Here is a 26052-nt window from a genome sequence, read left to right as displayed (position 1 = left end):
CGCGCGCACCTCCCCAAATCTCCCCAAACTTCGGCAGGTCTCCGGACGGCGGCGGCTTGGGAGAGGTGCGCGCGATCCTGGAAGCACCGAAGCCTCGGCCGCGCGCAAGTCCTCGGTAAGCTCCGGGCGGTCACTTGCTTCGCGTCTCCTGAGGGAAGGGGGGGCGACTGGAGCGGGCGTGTTTCCTCGCCTGCTGGGCGCCGCGATTTGCCCAGGGAACGCGCGGGCCCCGAATGGCAGCGTGGAACGAGGAAGCGGACAGCCAGGGCTTCCCCGAGAGCCGCGGCCACACAGGGTATTCCTGTGTATTCAGGCTTGCAAAATGGCGGATCGAGCCTCTGCTGGCGGCGGAGGCTTGCAGAACGGCGGATCGGCTTATACTCGAGTCACGAACTTTTTCCAGTTTTTGGGGGTGAAAATGGGGGTCTCGGCTTATACTCGAGTCGGCTTATACTCAAGTATATACGGTATATTTAATAGCATTAAGATTTGTATTATCCTGTATAAGCTAGAGAGTGATGGATTTTAGAGTTTTTGGTTGTTAGCATATGTTTGTCTATGATTGTTTTTCTTTTCTATACCTTGTATTTAGCTCTGGGAAGTCGGGGGGGGGAGGGGTAGGGAGGGAGGGAGAGGGGAGGGGGAGGGGGGACTGTTAAAGATAAACTGTATATTAAAACTTTTCAATAAAAAAAAACAGTTTCATGCTTTCATATGTTTCTTTCGTGTGTGCAGCATAGCCAAGGAGGTATTCAAGGGTGTACATGGATGGATGGATGGATGGATGGATTGGGAATGAAGGAAGGAAGGAAGGAAGGAAGGAAGGAAGGAAGGAAGGAAGGAAGGAAGGAAGGAAGGAAGGAAGGAAGGGGTTTACCTATTTTCCCTATTACTTGGACTAAAAAGGGAAAATAGCAGAATTCAAGATAATTTCACCTGGCTTAAAAAATAAAGACAGAATGCATCATGCTTTCATATGTTTCTTTCATGTGTGCAGCATAGCCAAGGAGGTATTCAAGGGTGTACATTCCCATTAGGTAAAAACAGAAGATTTCTAAAAATAGGTTAAACTACAGGTTATTTTTGTGATCAGTAGCCAAAAATCTATCATTATCTCTTGTTCTGCCCTCAGGTGGTTTGGAGAACAGGTTTGACCCCCTCTTCTCTATGACAGCCCATCAAATATTGGAAGACTGCTAACATATGTCCCCAGCCCTTCTCTTTGTTAGACTAGACATACCTGATTTCTGCAACTGTTCATCATATATTTTACCCTCCAGCCCCCTAATCATCTGTGTTGCTCTTCATCTACATTCTTTTCTAGATTCTCAACATTTTTTTGGTTGTGTCCAAAACTGGATACAATATTCCAAGTGTGGTTTTAACAAGGCAATATAAAGCAGTAATAACACTTCATATGACCTTGATACTATCCCTTTGTTAATGCAACCTAGGATTAGATTGGCTTTTTTGGCAGCTGCAGCATATTGCTGGCTCATATTTAAGTTGTTGTCCACTAGGACTCCTATATCACTCTCATAAGTACTGCTGTTGAACCAAGTGCCAACTAAACCAAGTGTGCTTGGTTTTTTACTTGGATTTTATTTGGTTTTTCACTTGGATGGCAGCTTAATAACTTGTTAGAAGCTTTCCAATTTACAGTGAGCCAGTTGCTATTGTACATGATTAGGCCATATTTCAGGTCATTTGATAACTAGGTGAGACAGTTGTGTGTTAAAGTTCATTTGAGCATTCCTGAGAGTAGCATTCATTTGGGAGGTTAGACAGGTCAGTTCCCCTTATGATTCCCTTCTTCTTTTCCACCATCCTTTCTCTATTAACAGTACAATTCCATGAGGCTGTCTAAGTTTTGAAAATGATTCAGAAGAGCTATGGAGTTGTTGTTGTTTTACAAATGTAGCATCTCTCTCCTGAAGTTTTTGCAATTTTCTGCACAAGCCTGAAAAAAAGCTACTAATTTAAGAAATCAGTGTATCACAATCAATGATTCTTAAAACAACACCACATATTTTCTCAAGCAAGTACAGAAGCCTGAAAAAAATCAGATTGTTTTAGTAACAGAAAGGTGCTACAGTTTGTGTGAGGTCGAAAGTACTTATTGTGAATTATTTTCAGAATTTTGGAATTATACATTGCATTTGTATGCAAGAGCAGCTGTAAGATTATCTTAGGCAGCTGTTTAGGTCCCACTACTAATGATGCAATGAAAGGATTTCAGTCTAGAAGCAATTAAAACAATCAGCATACTGCTTGGGATAGCATGCCTTCTTGTCTTGCATGGATCACGGCAGGTGTTGTTGAATGATAAAGATGAGAGCATATATTTAGCAGTAAGAGCAAGAAATCTAAATTGGTAGCAGCAAATATGAAAGATGCTGGTTTTGAAAGGACACTTGATCTCAACTATTTGTATTTCACAAATATAACACCTCTTTTCTTTTCAACTATCTGCACTGTTTGTTGGATTGAGGGCTATTCTAGAGGAAATGGGAGGTGGGAACTGCTGTATCAGTTATTTAATACCACGTGATTCACAAATTGGATCAATTCAATAATCTTAGTTTTTTTGTGTATGCCAAAAGGTTTGTATGTGTATGTAATAAGTTGGGGATAATGTTCTTTTAAAAATACATTTCTATCTCCTGTAAAAATGCAAATAATATAATGGTATGAGCATAGTTAGCAGTATGGAGTTTGTAAATGACTAATATAAATGGATCCATAAAGTAGAATGGCAGCAAATGAATCTGAGGTCAGTCCTCTTGACATTCTGTGTCAGTTTCTACTCAAGTAAATGTGGCATCCAACAATTTTATCTTCTTTGATCACTTTTCTTATTGCTAGATAAAATCTGTTAAATGGGAAAGCCAGAGTCATAACGGGAAACATTAGAAGCCCTTTTTTGGAAATGTGAAAAAGATATTATAGTAAAGGGCATTTATACACCCACAAGCTTATATGTCTACACACAAACACGCACAGAGAAAGAGACAGTCCTGCTATGCTGCCTCATCTAGGGGGGGGGGGGGATTCCTACAATGGATAAAGACCATTGGGTATGTATGCCAGGAGTATATATTCCCAGCAGAGTTATCCAAGGTGTGGAGGTCATTCCAGCTGCCCAGCTAAAGCAAGCAGAAATCTATACTGAGCAGTAGTGATATAGGAAGATGCTGGAGGCAGGTTATCACTTTTAGTGAAGATAGCAAGAACATCAATATTTTTCCAGGAAAAAAATCTATGGTAAGCTACTCCTGTATTTTACCAAGACAACCATTTAGATAGAAAATATAAAATTATTGACAAAATGCCAGATGATGGACCCTTCAGGTTGAAAGGGTGTTGACATGCTATTAAACAGGAACTGAGGATTTTTCAGAGAACAGAAGGTTTTTAAGTCATGACTAGATTAAAGCCTTCAGGACATCTAGTTGCTGGTCTTGTCAAATAGGAAAATAAAATTCAAAGCTGCAAAGTGGGAATATGGAAGAAGCACAAACATGGGAAAATTGAAATAAAACAACTACAGATAGACATCATAGGCATCAGTGAATTGAGGCGGATTAGGATTGGACACTCAGAATATCACTTAATTATGCAGGACGCAAAAAAGAAAGGAAGGGTATAGCTTTTATAGTTAGGATGGATATAGCAAGAACAGTATTTGACTACAATACAATCTATGACTGAATAACATTGATTAGACTTTGTGGACATCCCTTTAATATGAAGACAATTCAGGTTTATGTTTTTTTTTAATCCCATTTATATCCCGCCCTTCTCCGAAGACTCAGGGCGGCTTACAATCTAAGCACAAATCAATGTGCTTAGCAATAGCCTTCATTCTATATATATGCCTGCTTATTAGGGCTTTCGCCCCCCCCCCCAAGCGGCATTATTACAAAGTCAGCAATAGTACAGATGAAGAGGAGATAATGAGTTTTATGATCAAATTCAGTTTGAAATCAGCAGTGCTTGCAAAGCAAGACATGCTGCTTATGATTGGAGACTAGACTGCTAATGTTGGAAATTCAAAAGAAGAAACTAGTCAGATTGTATGATTTAGGAAACCAAAATGAAGGAGATGACATATTCATCAATTTCTGCCACTCCAGTGATTTCCTCATAGCTAACACTATCTTCAAACAATCAGAAATACACTTCAGTACATAGACAGAGGTACACAGAAATCAGATTGACTGTATTTGCTAAAAGATGATGAAGGAACTCAAGTATAGCATCAAAGACATGGCCAGGTGCTGACTGTGGGATACAAAATTCTCATTTGCAAGTTCCAAGTAAAGCTAATGAAGAAGAAAGCAAGCTAATTTTCACACCAGTTTCTCATGAGGACAATGAGATGTTCTGAGAAGAGCAAATTAATATCCACAGATACAACAACCAGCCTTAGAATTGGTAATGAAGATATCAAAAGTGGTGGATGGCTTCTGTGTTTTAGGATCAACCATCAATAATAAAGCAACAAGCAATCAAGAAATATGCTGCAGATGAGGACTTTATAGAGCAGCCATGAAGACCTTGAAAAAGTGTTCAGATACTATGATGTATCCATAGCTGTGGAGTCAGAATAGTGCAAGCCATGGTGTTCTCTTTGACACCCTATGGAAGCAAAAGTTGGACATTGAAGAAGCAGGATAGAAACACTATTGGTGCTTTTGAAATTTGGTGTTGGGGAAGATCCTGAGAATATAGTGCCCAGCCAAGAGAACAAACAAACAAATGGATAAGTAAACATCCATCCAGAGTTCTCACTTGAGGCACAAATGGCCAAGCTCAAATTATCCTACTTCAGACACATTATGCAAAGCCCTACTTCTCTGAAAAAGGTTCTAATACTGGGAAAAGTGGAAGGAAAGAGTGGAAAAAAACAGAATTGGTACTAGGCAGCATATAATTGTAATAAGTAATGATGATGATGATTATGGGAAGGTGAAATGTGTTGTTTCATTTAATACCTGTCCTTCTGAAAGTTACAGATAAGACAAAGTAGCTGTGTAGGGACATCCATTTAAAAGTACTGCATTATCATATTTCCTCAGTAGCCATAGAAGTAAAACAAAGAAAAAGGTCAGTCATCTTGTCCTTCTGGGACTCTTAAATGTTTCACACAGTGCCATTTCAGCCATGTTTATTTTTGTTCTGTAGACAGAGTGCTATATTATAAACCTAACATTTAAGCCTTCTGTAACACTCAGAAGGCAGCCTCTGATTAAATAATTAAAGAAAGAGGCCCACTCTACTGCTGCAGGGAAGGTATTGATTACATCCTGTGTAACCTGGCCATTGAGGGATCTAGGTATTTATTTGGTCATCAAAAGTTCTATTGAGGTTTTATTATGGTTAACAGAGAATGGATTTGCCACTGCTTCTGCCTCTGTCAGTGTGACTGCATCATCCTGTGCCGAATGTCTTGTAGGTGATGGAAACATTTTACTTCTCTGTTTTGTGTTTTTGAGTATCTTTCATATTCAGATTGCAGTTGCAAAGGGAAGAGTGGAAGGTATTGTTAATCATCTTCTCTGATTTTATATGCTTGGATTTTTCAAGCTTTGAAATGAATTTTCCTTTTTGATAGTCCTGGGGAGAAACTTTTAGTGCCATAATGTGCAAAATGACTATTCCTTTCTTTTCCAATGGATGACGGCTAAAAACAGAGGGTTTTAGGTGATGTCTAGTAATGTCAGAAATGGAGCAGGAGAGGATTCCTCAAGTGTAGTGAACACTGACTAAAAGTAAATTTGTCTAATAAGTAGCCATATTATTTGCCTTGAAGCTCTGTAACAATTATTAGCGTATTGTACTCTGCATTTCGTGGTGCTGTTGATTAATGGTTAAACTTAACTTTTCTAGATGAGAAGTTGCCCATTTTTCAAATACATCTTCAGATACTTTTTATTATATATTATTTAACCTGCAGGAAGGGGAAGAAGCTAAATTTTGTACATAGATGAATATAAACCAACTTCTGAAATTTTAAAATGAAAATCAGACATACAAGTCTGCCATTTCCAGTGGAATTGTTTAATATAAGTACTTAATCCGTCCCATCCTAGTTTCATATTTCTAAGAGTCCCTTCATAGTCCCTGCCCCTCTCACTGTAGTATTTCAATTGTAGTATTTATTGCCTGAATATTAATGAGGAGCCAGCTTTAGGGGCTGAATTTAAATAGGAACATGCCCAGCCCTATGGAAGAGGATGAATTGCTATCCCTCACTGGCTCTTTATTTTATTTTATTTTATTTTTAAGTGGAGATGGAGTTTATTAGTTGGTTGGTTTTCAAAATGTAATTGATTTAAATGACCATAGAAATTATTGCATCAGTAGTGAACATTTACAAATTTATTATACTAAAAAGTAGCAGGAATGATTTCTGATTATAATTACTGGTTTGACATGTTATTTTAATTCATTATGTATATCTTATTTGAGATTATTGCACTTTTTTCAAAACTTTTTCAACTTAGTACAATACTTTTCATAGGCATGATGATCTAAAGTAGCAAATGGTATAATTTCCTTTTTGCATCTTTTCTCAAATTATAAGATGTGATGTCATTTCTGATTACTGCTTTGGGTAAATGTTAAATCCCAAAACATAAAAAGACAAGTGGAAATCTATATGATATGGGTAGGTTTTGTTTAGTGACCACAATTGAGATTAGCAGTTTGGCTGTGAAGTGGTAGATGAGTGAAACCATGACTACTTTTCATTTTACTGCAGCTTTCCTTTGCTTTACAGATCTGCAAAAATCATAAATGCAAGGATTTGTCATAAAGTTACTTTTTCATCATTGTTGTAACTGCAAACAGTCTTTAAATAGGACCACCTATAACAGACATGTCAAACCCGCGACGTTGCGCGATGTATCGGGACAGTTTTGCCATTGCCGGCAATGGGGTGGGCGCAGCTTCCACATGACGCATCTGGCCTGCGGGCTGACAGTTTGACATCCCTGACCTATAAAGAAGTTTATTTTAAACTTTCTTACATCATATCTTGATTTGATAATTGCTTTTTTAAAAAAGAGCTTTACACTCAAATTCTTTTCTAAAACTAGAGAATTTTATTTTTCATCAAATAGTCCTCATTTAGTAACTGCAATCCGTTCCTGCAGAATGGTAGCTAAGGAACATGGTCACTAAGCAAACCACATGACTGAGAGAAGACATGCTGCAAAGACAGATAAAATTTTCTCATTTAGATAAAGTTCTCTCACATGGTGTCATGTGCTTGACCCATTTTTCCCCCCTCTTTTTGCCCTCGGCAAGACAGAGAGATTGCTTAAGCAGCTATTTCTTCCCTAGCTGCTTTTCTCCACAGCACAGCATATCCCTAAAAAGTGCTAACTACAAGCTAACAAAGCTCAGCTCTGTGACCTTAATTGGTTGATATGAACCCTCTGTCTAACTGGCAGCTGCTGCCTGAAACTGACCAGGCCTTAAATTAATTTCACACTGCAGGCTTTTGTTGTTGTAAGTGCATTGATCAGAAAATGATTTTTTATCATTTATTACCATTGGATTTGTAGAATAGTCACTATCCAAGGAAGTAGCCAAATGAGAACTACCTGTATAATTAAGGCTTTCTCTGATTGGATAATTAGATAAGTTGCTGAGATCTGAGCATTAGATCAAAATATTTGGATTTGTCTCACTTATGCCTTCCTTATTTGATCGATGTGCTTCAATATTAATTGAGAAAAATAGGGCTTGGCTTTTTCCCCTTAGAATAGAGTCCTTGTATAGAAATTGTTATAGCTATGAAAATTGTACTGATTTCTAACTTTATGGGGTAGGATTGCATTACTAAGCCCTGCTTCCTGACATTTCATGTGGTCATAGACATCCACACATACACTGCCAACAACTAAAGCAATTATGCTTTTATACATGGAACTCAGTGTGTAGGTTTCACACAAAGGGGTATCCTTTACTATTATATGTTTCTTTGATTTGAAAAATATACAATTAGCAAGTTTGCTAGGAGAAAAATACTTTATTTTCATTATCTGAGGACATATAGATCAGTGTTTAGTGCTCAGTTACTGACCATATTATTCAAGAAGTTGCTCAATTATTCAAGAAGTTGCTCTAAGACTTTGAAAAAAATAATTTCACATAGGACATACCGACAAGAACCTTGATTGTCTTAGCTGAGAAATAGGTAGGAAATATATACCTGTTGATGCTTTTGGTTTTCTTATCAGCTTTTTGGCCACAGTATTCTTGCAGATCAGAGATTGAGATTGTTGGCATCATGCACTGGAAATTTCACTCCTATCTCACAGGGAAGTTGTATTTCTATAATATGGGGAGATTTTCTAGTGGTGACTCCTCATAGTTTGTACTGTACTGCCCTTTGTACTAACATCAGTGTGATACTGATGGCCAAGATCATTCAGATTACCAAGTTGTTGTATTTTTCCATTTCATCTGAATAAAAAGATGCCATCCCTTGGTTGGGTGTGTTCATCTGGAATTAGATGGATGAAGGTGAAATTTAAAATTCATACACAAAGTGAGAGTTGCCCATAGTAAACAACCCTAATTTTGCTAGGATGGCAGAAATGTATACCATAGATGAGGTAATTATGGACCTAAGGTGAGGTCCATTGTCTTGTTGTTGTTGTTGTTGTTTTGCATATAGGCATCTGCATGGATAATGTCTAGAAGTAAGTTACATATTTTTGGTTGATTCATGAAGAATCTGAATGTTCTGGTGCATAAATTACTTATCTCTTGACTTGGTTACTTCAGGATTCCTCTTGAAGGTTATAGAAAATTCAAAGCAATCTAACATGCTGCATCGAGATTCTTGTGATTGTTAGTTTATGAATCAGATATATGTCAATTTGTGTAAATATATTTTCTTTGTAATGTGCCCTTTCTTTTCCAATTAATGATGATTAAATGAAATGTTTAGATTAAATAAACATTAAGAAATGGGTTAGGAGAAAATCCTGACTAAAAAGACAATAGTTTAGTAACTAGCTACACTATTTATTTCATTATTCTCTTATTTTATGTGGCCCTTTATCACTGTTATTTATTAATGTTGATTTATTAGTCATGCTACTTTAAAATCTAGCTTTTTAAACATAATAAGCATACTTCAATATGAGCCACTTGATCTTTCAGACCAGGGGTGTCAAACTGCCGGCCTGCGGGCCAGATGTGTCATGTCAAAACCATGCCCACCCCATTTCCAGCAATGAAAAAAAAAGTTACAATACATCGTGACACATCATGTGACGTTGCGAGTTTGACAGAATTAGGACCACTTTTTCTGTGCAAAATATATCTGGTAGAATCATAGGGTTGAGTTTCATTTTCAAAAGAAAAAAATCTGGGAAGGGGGTTGGAGCAAAGGAGGACATTGAAAAAAGGTTCCTTCTATTCTTTCCCTATACAACTTTCTTCTCCATCATCGACATCACTAATTTGGAGCAAAAACGAAGAAGCATATGAGGCACAATATATGGTACAGACGGTTTAATATTTGTGATACCGCAGTGGGGATATTTTACCAAAATGTAGCAAATAGAACAATTCAGTCCTATTTTATTTGTGATTTGATTTTATTATTTGGTTAGAAACAGAGCTTCTGGAAGGTGCAATCATTCTAGAAGTGACAAGAGTCTGTACTCCATTACTTTTTTTGTTTTTTGTTTTGTTTTTTTTATTGAAAAGTTTTACAATACATTTTTGAATACAAAAAGCCCCCTCCTCCCCCTCCCCTCTCCCCAACCCCCCCCCAACCCTCCCCTCCCCCTCCCCAACTTCCCAGAGCTGAATACAGGGTATAACAATACAAACAAGCATAATCTAAAATATGCTAACAACAATAATAAAACATTAAATTTTATCACACTTTAACTCTCCATAGTCAAAATATTAATAAAATAACTACTAACTAATTATACGTCATAAAAATCCTCTACTTATTCAAATGCTAAATGATACTTTTTAGTCCCATATTTATTCTGAATATATTCAATCCATCTTCTCCATTCCACAATGTATCTCTGTTGCGATTGATCTTTCAAATATGCTGAAATCTTTGCCATTTCCGCCAAGTTAGAAACTTTCAAAGTCCACTCTTCTATAGTCGGCAGTTCTTCCTTCTTCCAATATTGTGCTACTAAAAGTCTCGCTGCCGTAATTAAATTCAACATCAACTTTGTATCTATAACAGTAGTATCTGTAATAATACCCAATAAAAACAATTGCGGAGAAAACTTTATCCTTTTTTTATCTGTACTCCATTACTGATCAAAAGATCTCCTGCAGATGTAAGAGGAAGAGTGTTGGAATTAGGAGTTGCTGCTGGAACTGGTATATGTTTGTCTTAATCTGGAGGCTGCAGTTTTGTAGGGAGGATGAAAGAAGACCAAGAAAAGAGGTGAGATGGGACAGCAGAGAACTAGCTGAACTGCCAAAGGAGAGAAGACAAACAGAAGCAGCTGCAAGCAGCTTGGAAGAAAGGAGAAACAGTCTTGCACAAAGAAAACAACAAGAAGCCAAGCCTTACAGGCAGATGAAAAGGAATCTGCAAGAGAGAGTGAAGCAGAACAGGAGCTGTTGGGGGGGGGGGTGGAGGAATGAAAGTGAAAATTAAAAGGAGTCTTAGAAGTAGTTAGAAAGACAGCAATATATTTTGAAGGAGCTTGTGTATCAGTTTGATTCAGAAACTGTGTTCCAGAGCAGAAAGCTTTTTTTAATAAATACTGTAAACAATTGGGTTAATAAGACTAAGTCTGGAGACCAGCAAGTAGGCATAGGAGTAGGAAATATTTAGGTTTAGGATCTTACATCAGTAACAATTGCATTACATTTTTGCAGCAGCAATGTAATTAGCTCCCTGCAAGGCTAAAACATATTTATATTCATTCTTCTTGTGGCTGTGCCATCCACAAATAAACATATGATAGATTACCAGGAAGCTCAAATCTTTTCAAGAACTTTGGGGATCAAAGGATGATATTAAAGGGCATTTCAAGAAAAATAATTTGGTCTAATCAGAAAAAGAATAAAAAATGCTTGGGTTAATTATCTGTTGTGTTCAGTCACAGAGAGTTTCATTTACAAGTAATCATACAAGCTGTTAGTCTCTGGTTCTACTTATGCTAACATTGGTTTGCATATGTCTAATTAACAGATAGTATCAAGAGCAAATCTGTGAGCATATTTTAAAATTAGTAAATCAGAAGCTTTAGCAGGTTCTAAAATAATTAGAAAAATCTCTAGGTACGAAATATCTTGACAAATCTTCATTAGCTAAAAGAAAACTCAAAACATAACTTATTTCTGTGGTTATTGCTGTGAAAGAATATGCAGAATATTGACATAGGTTACTTAAGCAAAATGTCGATGTTTTATTGTAAAGTAACTCAGAGGACTAGAGATATTTCAGTTCTTTCAGGAGTTTTATTGCTAATCATACTACAGAGAGGAAATCCTCCTTTTATGGGCAAGGGCCAGTAAAAATTTAGGATAAAGTGTAATAATTAATTAGTCGTTTTTATTATTTTAAGGACCATTAAATTCTACCAAGCTACACAATCCTGGACAGTTTATGTGGGAAAGCAATAGATTCCCCTCTACTGATATATTCAAGCAAAGACTATATAGAGCAGGGGTGTCAAACTGCCGGCACGCGGGTCAGTTCCATCATATGGAGGCTGCGCCCACCCCAGCTCCGGCAATGCAAATAAAGTTGTGATATGTCGTGACACATCACGTGACATGGCGAGTTTGACACCCGTGATATAGAGTTTGTCGGAATGTTTAGTTTGCATTCTTGCATTAAGAAAAAATGTATGTGTAGTGGTCTAAATGACCTCTTCCAACTCTGTGCTTCCAAGTCTGTCCCTTAATAAATGGGGACTTCCAGACAAGGTATTACTTTGGAAAGTTGTACTTCATTCAGAATCACCAAAGATTTTTGGTACATTATGCTTATTACGGCTTTTCCTAACCTCCTATACAGCAGAGGTTCATGGGGCAGCCTGCTGTTTCCTATTGGTCCTTGCTTTCTTGGCATGGCTCTCTCTTTTTAAAAAAGTGCAGTCTTCACTGGTATGAATGCTTCTACCTGCTGTTCATTTATCTTCCTTTTTTAAAGAGAAGTGATAGCAAATCATAATTATATCTTCATTTTCATATATGAGCACATCATTTCACCTTTTTCAGAACATTGTTACTAGTTTTCTTAAAAAAAACTTTTTGTTTCCACTGCCATGTTTGCCATTTTAGAAGAAATTATACATTTTTTCAAATCTATTTTTTAATATTTTCTCCTGTAAATTTATGTTTTTCTGCTTTCTCTTTCTTTTCTTTCAGAGTTGTTCTGTAAAAGAAAAAAATAACTTTTTCTAAATACTGAAATAGCAAAACTAAGGTATCTTTTTAGAGGAAAAAAATATGGTGGAGATTTGAAATGAAATAGAAGCAGTTCTTAATTCTTTGCCATCAAATTGTTTCCACTTCCCAACAAGATTTTATATGGATGTTTGGGTAGAAATAGTGTTTAGAAGAGGAAAACAGAAATAATATTTGCTTCTGCTTCTTTGGTCTTATTTTTTCAAAAAATATTTTTCATTTAAATCACACACTAGGTCAAGGGAAGGCAACCCTGGCTCTTTTATGACTTGTGGACTTCAATACCCAGAATTCCTGAACCAGCCATGCTGACTCAGGAATTCTGATAGTTGAAGTCCATGAGTTATAAAAGAGCCAAAGTTGCGTACCCCTGCACTAGGTTGAGTTGCACACATTGGTGTGTAACAGTCCCCAAAGCAGTGACTGATTTGTCACAGACTGATCATATATAATTCCATTCACTGAATCTGTGCATGAACATTGGGAAAGCACAAATACAAAATTGAACATCAGATAACATGATCAGGCAAAATTCTGTAGCCAGTAACTGCAAGAACCAGAAAACCTTCTGGTTATTTAAAATTAAAGAATGGTGATAGTTTAAGTTAAACAATTATTAGAAGCTGGGTGAATTGTATATCTGTTTACAGTGACTTCATTTTTTTTTGCTTAGGATCACAAGGAAAGAAAATTCATCTTCTATTCTAGAACATTTGAAAATGGCATAGTTGATTTCCCAGAAAGATTATGAAGATTTCTGTAATTTTTGTTAATCTCTTGAATACTGTAGAACTAACAAAATACCTATTATCCTGTGCAAAGTGCTTGTGATGGTTATAATTCCATAGAGGATGATATTTTTTTTATTGAAAAGTTTTACAAAATTTTAATAACCCCCCCCTCCCCATCAACCCTTCCCCCCCCCGGACTTCCCAAAGCAGAATACAGTGTATTACATATAGCAATCTTATGCAAACATATGCTAAATATCTATTACAACGTTAACAAACCTTCCACCCTTTAACTCCCTTATAACAAAACTAAAGTAATTATAATAACACTTCTATAATTGTTAAGAATTATTCATATGCTATTTGAAACTTTTTAGTCCCATATTTGTTTTGAATATAATCAATCCATCTTTTCGATTCCAAATTATATTTTTCTTGTGACTGTTCTTTCAAATATGCTGAAACTTTTGCCATTTCAGCTACGTCCATTACTTTAAGTATCCATTGTTCTATTGTAGGTAGATCTTCTTTCTTCCAATGTTGCGCCATCAACAGTCTGGCTGCCGTTATTAAGTGTAACATTAATTTAGTTTCTATAACAGTACAATCCGAAATAATCCCCAATAAGAATAGCTGCGGAGTAAATCTTATTTTTTTCTTAAAAACTTTCTGAAAAATCCACCATATTTTTATCCAAAAGGCTTTAACATTTTTACATGTCCACCATATATGATAATAAGTTGCCTCTTCACTACCACATCTCCAGCACTTAGGTGGTTGATTTGGATACATACATGCTAACTTTTTAGGATCTAAATGCCATCTATAAAACATCTTATAAAAATTCTTTCTTAGGTTTTGTGCTTGTGTAAATTTTACATTTCTAACCCAAATTTTTCCCCAAGTATCCATCATTATGGGCTCTTGAATATTCTGAGCCCATTTTATCATACAATCTTTAACTCCGATTCTCAATCAATCTCTATAAGAGCATTATATAACCTTTTTATATGCGATTGACTTTGATCTCTAATTTGCTTTATCAAATTTTCATCAACTTTTATTATACCAATTTTCTGATCTTCTTTCCATCTAGCTTGTAATTGTATAAACTGAAACCAAGTCTGTACTATCTTTTCTTCCTTTAAAACATTTAAAAGTTTCAGTTTCAAAATATTCCCTTCCATTCTAAGAAGTTCTTTATAAGTAATCACATCTTGTTTCTTCTCCACATTTATATTTCCTATTGCATGTCTAGGTATTGCCCATATAGGTATTTTATTATTTAATATATATTGGTACTTTTTCCAAACTCGGAACAAAGCGTTCCTTAAAATATGAGTCTTAAAAATATTATCCACCTTTTTGTCATAAAATAAATACGCATGCCATCCATACAATAAATCATACCCCTCAATATTCAATATTCTTTCAAAGCACCTGAAAGCAGGACAAGAAGCAACGGATGGAAACTAGTCAAGGAGAGAAGCAACCTAGAACTAAGGAGAAACTTCCTGACAGTTAGAACAATTAACCAGTGGAACAACCTGCCTCCAGAGGTGGTGAATGCTCCAACACTGGAGGTTTTTAAGAAGAGACTGGACAGCCATTTGCCTGAAATGGTATAAGGTTTCCTGCCTGAGCAGGGGGTTGGACTAGATGACCTCCAAGGTCCCTTCCAACTTTATTATTATTATTATTATTATTATTATTATTATTATTATTATTATTATTATTGAGTTTCGACATCTTTTTTACATCGTGGTGACCAAAACTGGATGCAATATTCCAGGTGTGGCCTTACCAAGGCATTGTAAAGTGGTATTAGTACTTCACGTGATCTTGATTCTATCCCTCTGTTAATGCAGCCTAGCACTGTGTTGGCTTTTTTGGCAGCTGCAGCACACTGCTGGCTCATATTTAAGTGATTGTCCACTAGGACTCCGAGATCTCTCTCACAGTTACTACTATTGAGCAAGGTACCACCTATACTATACCTGTGCATTTGATTTTTCCTGCCTAAATGTAGAACCTTACTTTTTTCACCATTGAATTTCATTTTGTTAGATAGTGCCCAGTGTTCGAGTCTGTCCAGATCCTCCTGTATCTTAAGCCTATCTTCTGGAGTATTGGCTATTCCTGCCAGCTTGGTGTTGTCTGCAAATTTGATGAGTTTCCCATCTATCCCCTCATCCAAATCGTTGATGAAGATGTTGAAGAGCTGCACAGACCTCTTCTAGATTTTCCTCTTGCCATTCCAAGTTAACTCCTTGGTCTGTCATTGAGCAAGAATTGACTTTGTAGGGAAGCATATTATCATTTGATGTATATTTAACATATGTTCTACCTTTATTTACCAATTATATAATATTTGTATGCAATCCACATGGCGAGGTTTGGGGAAACTTACAATAGAAAAAATATATTTTTAAAATTATAAGATTAAAACATTGCCTGGCCCGCACCGCCTCCGCTGCCCGCATTGCGCAGCCCCGCCATATAGAGTGGGCTCTGCTGCTCCCACAGCACCAGCCGTGCCAGCTCCGGCCCCAGGGAGGGGAGCCCGCCGCCAACACCCTTCGCACCTGTGACTGCAGCAGCACCGCCCCCCCACCCTCCCGCCTCCTGCGCCTGCCAAGATGAGAAAAAAAGCACTGGTTAAAAGTTTTTCTTTTTTTGCAGACAGTTCTTAAGCTTAAAGATCATAGCTCAGTAAATATTTATAATCCCAGAAGTTCAGTGGTTTTTGAAGCAAGTAGTTTTCAATTTGTAATATACAGCCCAGTATGTTTACTTACTTTGTTCTCAGCTGTTTTCTATTTGGCTGAAATTTATTAAAGTTCAAGGGAACAGATTATTCTTTGTTTCTGTGTGTCTTGCCAATTTTTGAGTCAGTGTTGTTGTTTTATACTCTAATTCTCCACTAGATGTCAGTAGTTATTTATTTTCCAACTTTTCAAACAAAGAAGTGAGGGTTTTTTTAATTTCATCAAAACTCTTTCAGATGTGACTTCCGGTGGCTGCGCGGCGCCGGAGACAGCCTTCCCGGGCTGCCCGCGGCTCAGCTGAGTGATTTTCGCCCGAAACAGCGCCGATCAGCTGTTCGGGCGAATTTGAAGCCCCCTCCTCGGGAGAAGAGGAGGGGGTGAGGCCCCAGGTAGGGGTTGAGTTCTCCGGGGCCGCCTGAGCTTGTAGCTTGGGCGGCTGAAGGATTGAACTCCCCCGTAGCCTGGGTGGCTCCCAGCTGGTCAGCGTCTCTGCTCCGGACTTCATGGAGCAGAGCCAGGCGTCTGCGACCACCCCTGCCTGAAGGAAGGACTATGGAATAAAAGGAGCAGGCAGAGCGGTACAAGAGGAAAAGGTGAAGAGGATTATTATATTCTACTCTCTAGCTTGATGGACTTTTTAAACTTAAAGTGAAAGTGCGTCACAAGTGAAAAAAGATGGCGGCTAAACCTCCCTCAAAAACTCTTCGGAGTGCTGGAACTTCTCCGGTACAACAATCATCATTGCAGGCGTTGCACCTTCCTGATGTATTGACATCGAAGGATTTACAAGATGCTCTTGAAAAACATGCCCAGGTAATTCTGGAATCAATGGGTGATAAATTTGCACAGATGGAGGCGAAATTGGAGAAATTGGAGGAGAGAATGGAAGAGAGGATGGAACAGAAGTTCAGGGTGATGAAGGTAGACATTTTGTCCTCAGTGTATAAAGTGGCTGAATGTGTGGAAGAATTGGAGGAAAAAGTGGAAGATTTGACTCAAAAGAATGCCATATTAGAAGCAAAAGTACTGGAGAATGAAGATTTAAGAGACAAAATGGACAGAGAATTGAGTCTTGTTCAATATTACCAGATGCAGTTTGCTGTTAGAATTAGAGGTTTAAAAGAGAATATTAAGGAAGATCTAAAGCAGCTGATTTCTGAGGCTCTGGAAGTGGTATTGAATCAGCCAGCATCTGAAATAAAGGGAGGCATGGATAAAGTGTTTCGTGTGAATTCATGGATTGCAAGACAGAGAAAGCTGCCTAGAGATGTGGTGGTTTATTTTACTAAGAGGGAAATTAGAGATGAAGTTATACAAGTTGCCTATGATTCTAAAGTGGTGATTGCTGATCAAGAAGTTTTGGTTTTAAAAGAAATTCCTCCAAAGATTTTAAGGAGAAGGAAGGATTTCATATTCCTCGTGCAAGAGCTCAAGCAACGAGATATAAGGTTCAGATGGGAGATTCCAGTTGGGTTGATGGTGATGTATGAAGGTAAAAGGTACCGTCTGATTACTGTGATGCAGGCGCGAGATTTTTATAATAACGTTTTAAAAGCAACCTCATTATCACTTCTGGAAGCTGCAAAGGGATCTGGAGAAGGAGAACATCAAGAGATTGAGGATGGACAGATAGAGGAGAATGGTGCTGGAGGAGATCAAGCTACAATTTCTTTGGATGATCCTGGAGAGCGGAGGGTGACGCGTGCTGCTTTAAAACGATCAAAAAGAAAATAATAAAAGAGCAAGACCAGCAGAAGTCTATGGAACTTCTACAATGAACACCTAGGAAGTTATCGCAATGGACACGTGGGAAAAGATTTGGGTTAGGAACGTAAAGAGAGAACTTTTATAAAATGCTTTATAGATGGCATTTAGATCCTAAAAAGTTTGCAAGTATGTATCCGGACTATTAGCCAAAATGTTGGAGATGTGGAGATCAAGGCTTTTTGGATAAAAATTTGGTGGAATATGTAGAAGATTTTTAAGCAAAGGATAAAGTTTTGTTCGCAAATTTTTTGTTTTTGTTTTTTTTTTTCTTTGTTGGGGATAATTGTGGACGTTACGGTTGTGGATACTAATTATGTGAAATTTAATTACGGCAGCAAGACTTTTGATAGCTTAGTAATGGAAGAAAGAGGAACTGCCGATTATAGGAGAGTGACTTCAAAGATTTTTGACCTGGCAGAGATGGTGTAGATTTTGGCCTAAGATTTTTCGCAAGAACGTTATATTATGGAATGGAGAAAATGGATTTATAGGGTTAAGAAGTTTCATGTAGCATTTGAATAAGTCTTCTTTCTTTTCTTCTTCTTTTTTCCTATTTTTGTTTTTCTATATATATTTAATATATATATATATATATTATCCTATATAAGCTAGAGAGTGATGGATTTTAGAGTTTATGGATGTTAGTATATGGTTGTTTATGATTGTTTTTTTTTATATACCTTGTACTTAGCTCTGGGAAGTCGGGGGGGGAGGGGGGGAGGGGAGAGGTAGGGGGGGAGGGAGAAGGGAGGGGGAGGGGGGATTTTTAAAGGAAAAATTGTATGTTAAAACTTTTTAATAAAAAAAAAACTCTTTCAGATGTAATATATTAATGGTTATTCTTAATTTTCAGATTTATCCAGATTGTAATGGTATTAATTTCATTTCAGTGTATTTCTTCCCCCCCGTGAAGTTAATTCGCCATTTCCATTTATGGAAGGGTGGGAGTATAGTCCCCTACCTTCTCACTTTTGGAGGATTTCTTGCTTTGGGGATTTTTCCCAGGGAGTCAATTACAAAATGGAAGAGTTCCAAACACGCTGTTCACTGTTGCTGTAGTTCGTGCTCTTGGACTTTGGCTGCTGGTAGCTTGGGCTAGACACTGATGTGCAGCTAGCTTTTCTCCTATCGGGTTGGAGGGCTTCATCCAGATCGAACGGATCGACCGCTATTGTTCCGTGATCATTGGGGTGCCCCTTCTTTGTCGCCTTTCCGGGGCAACTTTAGACCCATTTAGGATCCCCTGGCAGAGCGAAATCAGCCGTGGGGTGTAGAGCCCCATAATCCCTTGGCAATGTTGCTATGGGACGGAACTGGAAGTCCCAACTCCTTTCATCTCCTTTATCTCCTAATTGATAATTCTGCCCTGAATTAGATTTTCTTTAATGTGTTTTGTTCCATAATATTGGTGTTTATGTCAGCACTTCTTTTTGATTGCAGGAGATTATTAATTTATAGGCAATTTAGTCATCATTATAAATGTAGCAGCAGTAAATTCCAAGGTCCATTAACACTGAAACCAGCCACTGGATGTTAATCACATTTCCTTAAATAACCAATTTTTCAGATCCTTACTACCATTAACTACTTTACATTAATAACCTTGAAGCTGTTTTACTGTCTTCTAGGTCCCACAACCCAGCGCCAGGTTCAAAATGGACCCTCTCCGGATGAAATTGAAATTCAGAGAAGGTAAGGGAAAAAAATCTACAGAAATATTCAGATTTTCATTTTAAAGATAAACAGAAGCCAAATTGCTGCCTATTATTTAAAGTTACATATCGATTCAGTCATTAGGGAATTTATTTAGAAAATATACATATTTGCCTTCATTTGTGAAAAAATATATAGTTGCACAGTTCAATTGTTGAAGCCAATGGTAAAATGATAGAGTTAGAACAACCCATAAAGTCATCTAGTCCAATCTACTGTTTAGTGTTAGGTTTGCTAGAGCATTTCTGGCAGGTTACTATTCAACTTTTGATGGAAGATTTCAAGCCCGTATCTGCTCTTCCCACTGAGACCCTCACAGCCTGCAGGTACTGGGATAGCACCTTGACTGCATTCCTTGTTAACCTTGGGTTTTGATGTACAACTGAATATCATCAAATATCAACCTATGTTGACTGGACCTCTCTCAGGAACTGCATATAGATGATAAATAGGAAGAGTAAAACTCTGGGACACCCACAGCAGAGGGCCTTAGGACTTTAGCTCTCTACCAGTATCACTATCAACTGAAATTTTCCCCTAAGGAAGAAGAAGCAAAACTTTGTTCCCTCACCCACAAAGGCAAACTGCAAGAAGCCAATGAACTGCTGTGTAGCAAGTAGCCTCAGAGCCTCACAATTCTGGGGCTGCAAAGTGCAGATTGGAGAAACAGGCAGAGATGGGGGCGAGGATAAGCTGTTGAAGGGGAGGCAATCTCTGACCTTGGAAGAACCAAGGCATGGGGCTTGGACAGACCAAGCCTAGGATGTCTTGGATTTTGGGGGATTTGCTCGGTAAAATTTCATTAACCATGGTAATGGGGAATGCCAGGACCTCTGTCACTAAGTGATGCCATCATATGACATTGCAATTTATGCTTGCATTTCTTAGCAATGGAAATATTGGTCCCAATTACTGCCATAACTCAAGGACTACCTGTATTACTTTCTATCCTTGAGTGAAGAATAGGATGATTTACTGTTAATAGAATTTGAGAAGTAGGCCATAAAACCTCTGAGGACAAATGAGATTGCACATAAGATATCTTGATGTGCTAAAATGTAAATTGGACGAGCCCAGCACCAAACTCCTTATGGAAGTATTTGAGAAAAAGTTTTCTATGTTACACAACACAATAAAAGAGATGAATGAAAAATCTGATAAAAAATTGAATTATTAGTATCAGATTTAAAACAAACTAAAGATGTTAAAAATATCCAGATTTGATGAGATGAGACAGACACAAGGTTAGATCTTCTTAACCAACTTTTACTGTTATTGGATTTGAAACAGAAGGACACTTTTCTGCACCTCAAGGGAATTCCTGAACAAATTCGCCACTTAAGAGATGTAATTGATCATGCCAAACCAATCTTATTTCATTCTTTGATAAAGTGACTAAACTAGTAGACTAGCGAAATGCTGTGGACATAGTATACTTAGATTTCAGTAAGGCATTTGATAAAGTAGACCACAACCTACTCCTTGGTAAGTTAGAAAAAGATGATGATGATGATGATGATAAAGTTGGAAGGGACCTTGGAGGTCATCTAGTCCAACTCCCTGCTCAGGTAGGAAAACCTATACCATTTCAGACAAATGGCTGTCCAGTCTCTTCTTAAAAACTTCCAGTGTTGGAGCAGTGTTCACAGCTTCTGGAGGCAGGTTGTTCCACTGGTTAATTGTTCTAATTGTCAGGAAGTTTCTCCTTAGTTCTAGGTTGCTTCTCTCCTTGATTAGTTTCCATTAGTTTCCATGGAATAGACAACATCAGCACCAGATGGATCTGTAGCTGGCTGGCAAACCGTACTCAACAAGTAGTCCTCAATAGTACTACGTCCACATGGAGAGAAGTAAGCAGTAGGGTATCACAAGGCCCAGGACTCTTCAATAACTTCATAAATGACTTAGATGAGGGAATTGAAGGGGAACTCATCAAATTTGCAGATGACACCAAACTGGCCAGAGTAGCCAACACCTCAGAAGACAAACTCAGGGTCCAAAAATATCTTGACAAACTTGAATAATGGGCCCTATCCAACAAAATGAATTTCAGTGTGGAGAAAAGCAAAGTTTTACATTTAGGCAGGAAAAATCAAAGGAACAAATACAGATTGGGCAAGACCTGGCTTAAAAACAGTAATTGTGATAGGGACCTTGGTGTTTTAGTGGACGATCACTTGACTATGAGCCAGCAGTATGCAGCCGCAACCAAAAAAGCTAATACAATGCTGGGTTTTATAAACAGAGGCATAGAATCAAGATCACACGAAGCATTAGTACCGCTTTATAAAACCCTAGTAAGACCACACCTGGAATACTGTAGCCAATTTTGGTCACCATATCACAAAAAAGATGTTGAGAGTTTGGAAAAAATTCAGAGAAGAGCAACTAAGGTAATTAAAGGCCTGGAGACTAAAACATACGAAAAATGGCTGCAGGACTTGGGTTTTGCTAGTCTAAAGAAAAGAAGAAACAGGGACAACATGATAGCAGTATTCCAGAATTTGAGGGGCTGCTATAAAGAAGAGGGGATCAGGTTATTCACCAAACCACCAGAGGGCAGGACAAGAAACAGTGGTTGGAAACTGATCAAAGAGAGAAGCAACCTGGAATTAAGGAAAAACTTCCTGACAAGGAGGACGATTAACCAGTGGAACAGATTGCCTTCAAAAATTGTGGGTGCTCTATCACTGGAGGTTTTTAAGAAGAGGCTAGACAATCACTTGTCTGAGATGGTATAGGTCCTCCTGCTTGAGCAGGGGGCTGGACTAGAAGACCTCCAAGGTCCCTTCCAGCTCTATTCTATTCTAAATTGTAACAAAAATGACTAAATGGTTTAATGATGAGAAAGTAGACTTCTCTAAAGAAATAGATAACATTTACAAAATAAACTAAACATATGCTTCCAGAAAACAACTGCCAAGAGATGTTGTGATCCAATTTATAAGAAAATCTATTAAAGAGCAAGTAATTCAGAAATGTTACCATCAGAGATTTAACATTTCTGGAAAAGAGGTGCAAATATTCAAGAGAAATTCCAATTACAATATTAAGGAAATTCAAAGAATATTTTTCCCTGACAGATTTTTTGAAACGAAATAATATTCCCTTTTGCTGGGATAAGCTAGAAGGGGTTATATTAACTTTTAGAAATCAACAATATAGACTAAATTCAGTCCCTAAAGCACAAGACTTTTTGGAAAAACATGAATGGAACTACACTATTTTTCAAAAAATAAAGATTGGGGGGGAAAAAGAAGATAAAAAGTGGTCTGATGCTTCTCAAGGACAGACTATGGAGATGGGAGCCATATTAGATTCAGAGTTAATCCAGAAAACAATCATTTCTTTCTCCCACTAGTTCAAAATGCATCAATACATTAAAAGAGCAGTTGTATTTCTATATTTGCAGGTCTAGAGCTCTCAAAGCTTCTCAGCAAATTATTGCTTGCCCCTTTTGGACAATAGCTGAGCACATAGAACTGCCATCTAATCAGTGCTCATTTTCTGTCCTTTCAAACCAAATTGTAACTGAGCATTCTCCAAATTTCAACAATTCTATGCCATACTAATAATAAATATGTAATAATAATCTCTCCTTTTTCATAAATGAAATAAAAATAAATTGCTGCTGTTTCTCATCTCTTATGCTTGTGGGTTGGGTTTGTTTGTGGGGTTTTTTTGCATCTCTATTTGTGAATGTTTTTCTACGATTTGGGTGGGAGAAGGAATTCCAGAAGATGTGGGGGCTGGGAGTGTGAAATATAACCAAGTGTATAAAGAATATTCAACAGTTTCCCACCTGGCATGGTGGCAGATTTCCATTCCTTCCTATCCTCTTAACCATGCCACCACATCACTATAATAGGAGCCAGGCGATTGGCACAAGGCAAAAGAATAATTCTATCTGGTGAGAACATACACATAGTGCAAATGTACACACACAGACTTTCTGATGATACTTTGTCTTCCACTGGCTAAAACAGTCCTTGCACAAATATAATTATTATTTCATAGCCCTGGTGATTATGTGAGAGGGATCTCGGAGTCCTAGTAGACAATCACTTAAATATGAGCCAGCAGTGTGCTGCAGTTGCCAAAAAAGCCAACTCAGTGCTGGGCTGCATTAACAGAGGGATAGAATCAAGATCACATGAAGTGTTAATACCTCTTTACGATGCCTTGATAAGGCCACAGTTGGAATACTGCATCCAGTTTTGGTCACCATGATGTAAAAAAGATGTTGAGACTCTAGAAAGAATACAGAGAAGAGCAACAAAGATGATTAGGGGACTGGAGGCTAAAACATGTAACGAATGGTTGCTGGAATTGGCTATGTCTAGTTTAATGAAGAAAAGGACGAGGGGTGACATGATAGCAGCGTTCCAATATCTCAGGGGTTGCCACCAAGAAGAGTGAGTCAAGCTATTCTCCAAAGCACCTGAAGGCAAGACAAGAACCAATGGATGGAAACTAACCAAAGAGATAATCAAGCTAGAACTAAGGAGAAATTTCCTGACATTTAGAACAATTAATCAGTGGAACAACCTGCCTCCAGAAGCTGTGAATGCTCCAAAATTGAGTTTTTAAGAAGACACTGGACAGCCATTTGTCTGAAATGGTACAGGGTTTCCTGTTTGAGCAGGGGGTTGGACTAGAAGACCTCCAATGCCACTTCCATCATCATCATCATATTCATCATATTCATCATCATCATTATTATGTTGTGGAATTGGTGTTGAAGTCATGGGCAATTACCAGAAGATCTCTTAGCCGGGCTATGGCTAAAAACATAGATTCTATAATACATAACTTCAGTAAAGACAAAGCTTTCCATTCCACACATGAGTAATGCTTCTTGATGAACCATAACCTCAGGTACTATTGAATATACATTGAACAGCTACTAACATTGCAGTGGGCAAGCATAATTAGGATTTCTGGTTTATCATGAACAAGCAGTTATGTTGGTACGTGCTGCTTGATCACCCCTACTTGGCTGTTCTTATGATTGGGAAGAAGGCCTGAGCTAAAAATATCACTTAAGACTTTTTCCATCAGAAGTGGACTCCAGGGATGCTTTTCTTTTAGCAAGCCAAGATCATAAATCACTGATCTTGGCTTATAAACCTGGCTTGCCTAATAATAATATTAGGTTAATATTGTTGTAATGTATTAATCAGTATTCAACTAGGGAAGATAATATGTGTGTATGTGTTAATTTTTTAATGCAGTTTTTTAATGTCTTGTTTTGTAGGTTTTGGGGAGCTTTTTTGAAAGAAAAAAATAAAGTGTGTTTGTAGTTTATATTTTAATTTTTTTATTAAAATAAAAATAGAATAAAAAATTCTGGTTTGCCAGGAGATATACAAATTAGAGATTTGATTTAGAAGAATACTAAACAAACCATGAAAAGAGGAATCTTGCTTCCTTCTTCCTGATAAGTAACATTTTTTTCAGAAATCTGGCTTCCTTTGAGCTGCATCATTGAATAGAAATCAAATGTTCTTTATTGTCCAATGACGACCAGTTATACACAGAGATAATTTTTCTTAAAATACCCAGTTGGACCTTGTGTTAAGCAGATTTTCAAATGCTTTCAGAGAACTAAAGATTAATTTCTTTTAAAATCCTTCATTATAGGCAAGCAATGGAGCAGCAACAGCAGCAACGCCAAGAATCTTTGGAAAGAAGAACCTCTACCACAGGTATGTATCATCCTTTTGGAAGACAAGCAAGACTACTTTTTCCCCCTGATTTTTCCCTATTAACTTCTGGCTGTTCCTTGTGCTTTTATTGAAAAAGTTTGGCTTCTCGTCTGTTGCTATAATTATTCTGTGGTTTCAGTTAGTAAAGTTTATTCATAATGCATACAGGGATCGTTTTGCATTGAAATGCAATGCCGTATGTAGTGTTTTTTTATTATTCTTTAGGGTGTTTTTACTGATAGCTATTTAATAAATTTTGCTTGAAATTACCCCCAGTGAAAATAAAAAGCTTACATTCCCACATTCTAGCATATCTTTATTAGAATAGAAACATGGCACAAATAACAAGAGAGGGTTCATTTTCTGCTCCAAGATTCTTAATTTTGTATGTCTGAAAATATTCTTAATTTTATTGTGATTGTTCTTTTGTCATTCTCACAAAACAACAGGTTATTCTAAATAGAAATAACCAGTCTCCTGCTTCCCACATTGTCTATGCTTTCATAAATATATAATTCGGGAGATCTTATGGGAAGAATGGAAGTGCATTCACTCTCTATAGAGATGCCCCTTCAACATTGGAGATTAGTCAGCTATACATTGTACCTCACTTGGTTTCCGCAATAGATTTGTTATTGAAGTATGAAGGACATAACTGTATAAATGTGGCAACTACATAGATACAGTAGCCCAGAAACTGAACAACATGCAAAAGAACTTTAACTTGGTTTAACTTTAACTTGGTTTGTAGTATACCTAATCATAATTGTGAATTACTGTTTCTCTGAACAGAAGGAATATCATTTGTACATAAGAGATAATCCAATAGGGGCATAGAATTCCATCACAAGAACTTAGGGGCATCCCAGGTTAGTCTTCCCGATAAGGTATCAGATATGTTGGAAACAGCAGCCAGAATTTCCACTTAATGTGGCCACT

At 37.5% G+C, this 26052-nt stretch overlaps 1 protein-coding gene across 11 annotated transcripts in view; it reads left to right on the top strand.

The window, feature by feature from the left end:
• The window catches only part of EVL (Enah/Vasp-like), a 178061-nt gene that overhangs the window by 133468 nt on the left and 18541 nt on the right, over positions 1–26052 (top strand). For all 11 annotated transcript variants that reach the window (XM_081314082.1, XM_081314080.1, XM_081314079.1 and 8 more), the window contains 2 exons: positions 19321–19384; positions 25049–25113. In XM_081314082.1, the coding sequence (XP_081170208.1) occupies positions 19321–19384; positions 25049–25113 (129 nt within the window). The remainder of the gene's footprint in view (positions 1–19320; positions 19385–25048; positions 25114–26052) is intronic.

This window comes from Vipera berus (assembly GCF_964194415.1).
Source record: "Vipera berus genome assembly, chromosome: 1".
Lineage (NCBI taxonomy): Eukaryota > Metazoa > Chordata > Lepidosauria > Squamata > Viperidae > Vipera > Vipera berus.
This window is presented reverse-complemented; position numbering and strand designations above follow the sequence as displayed.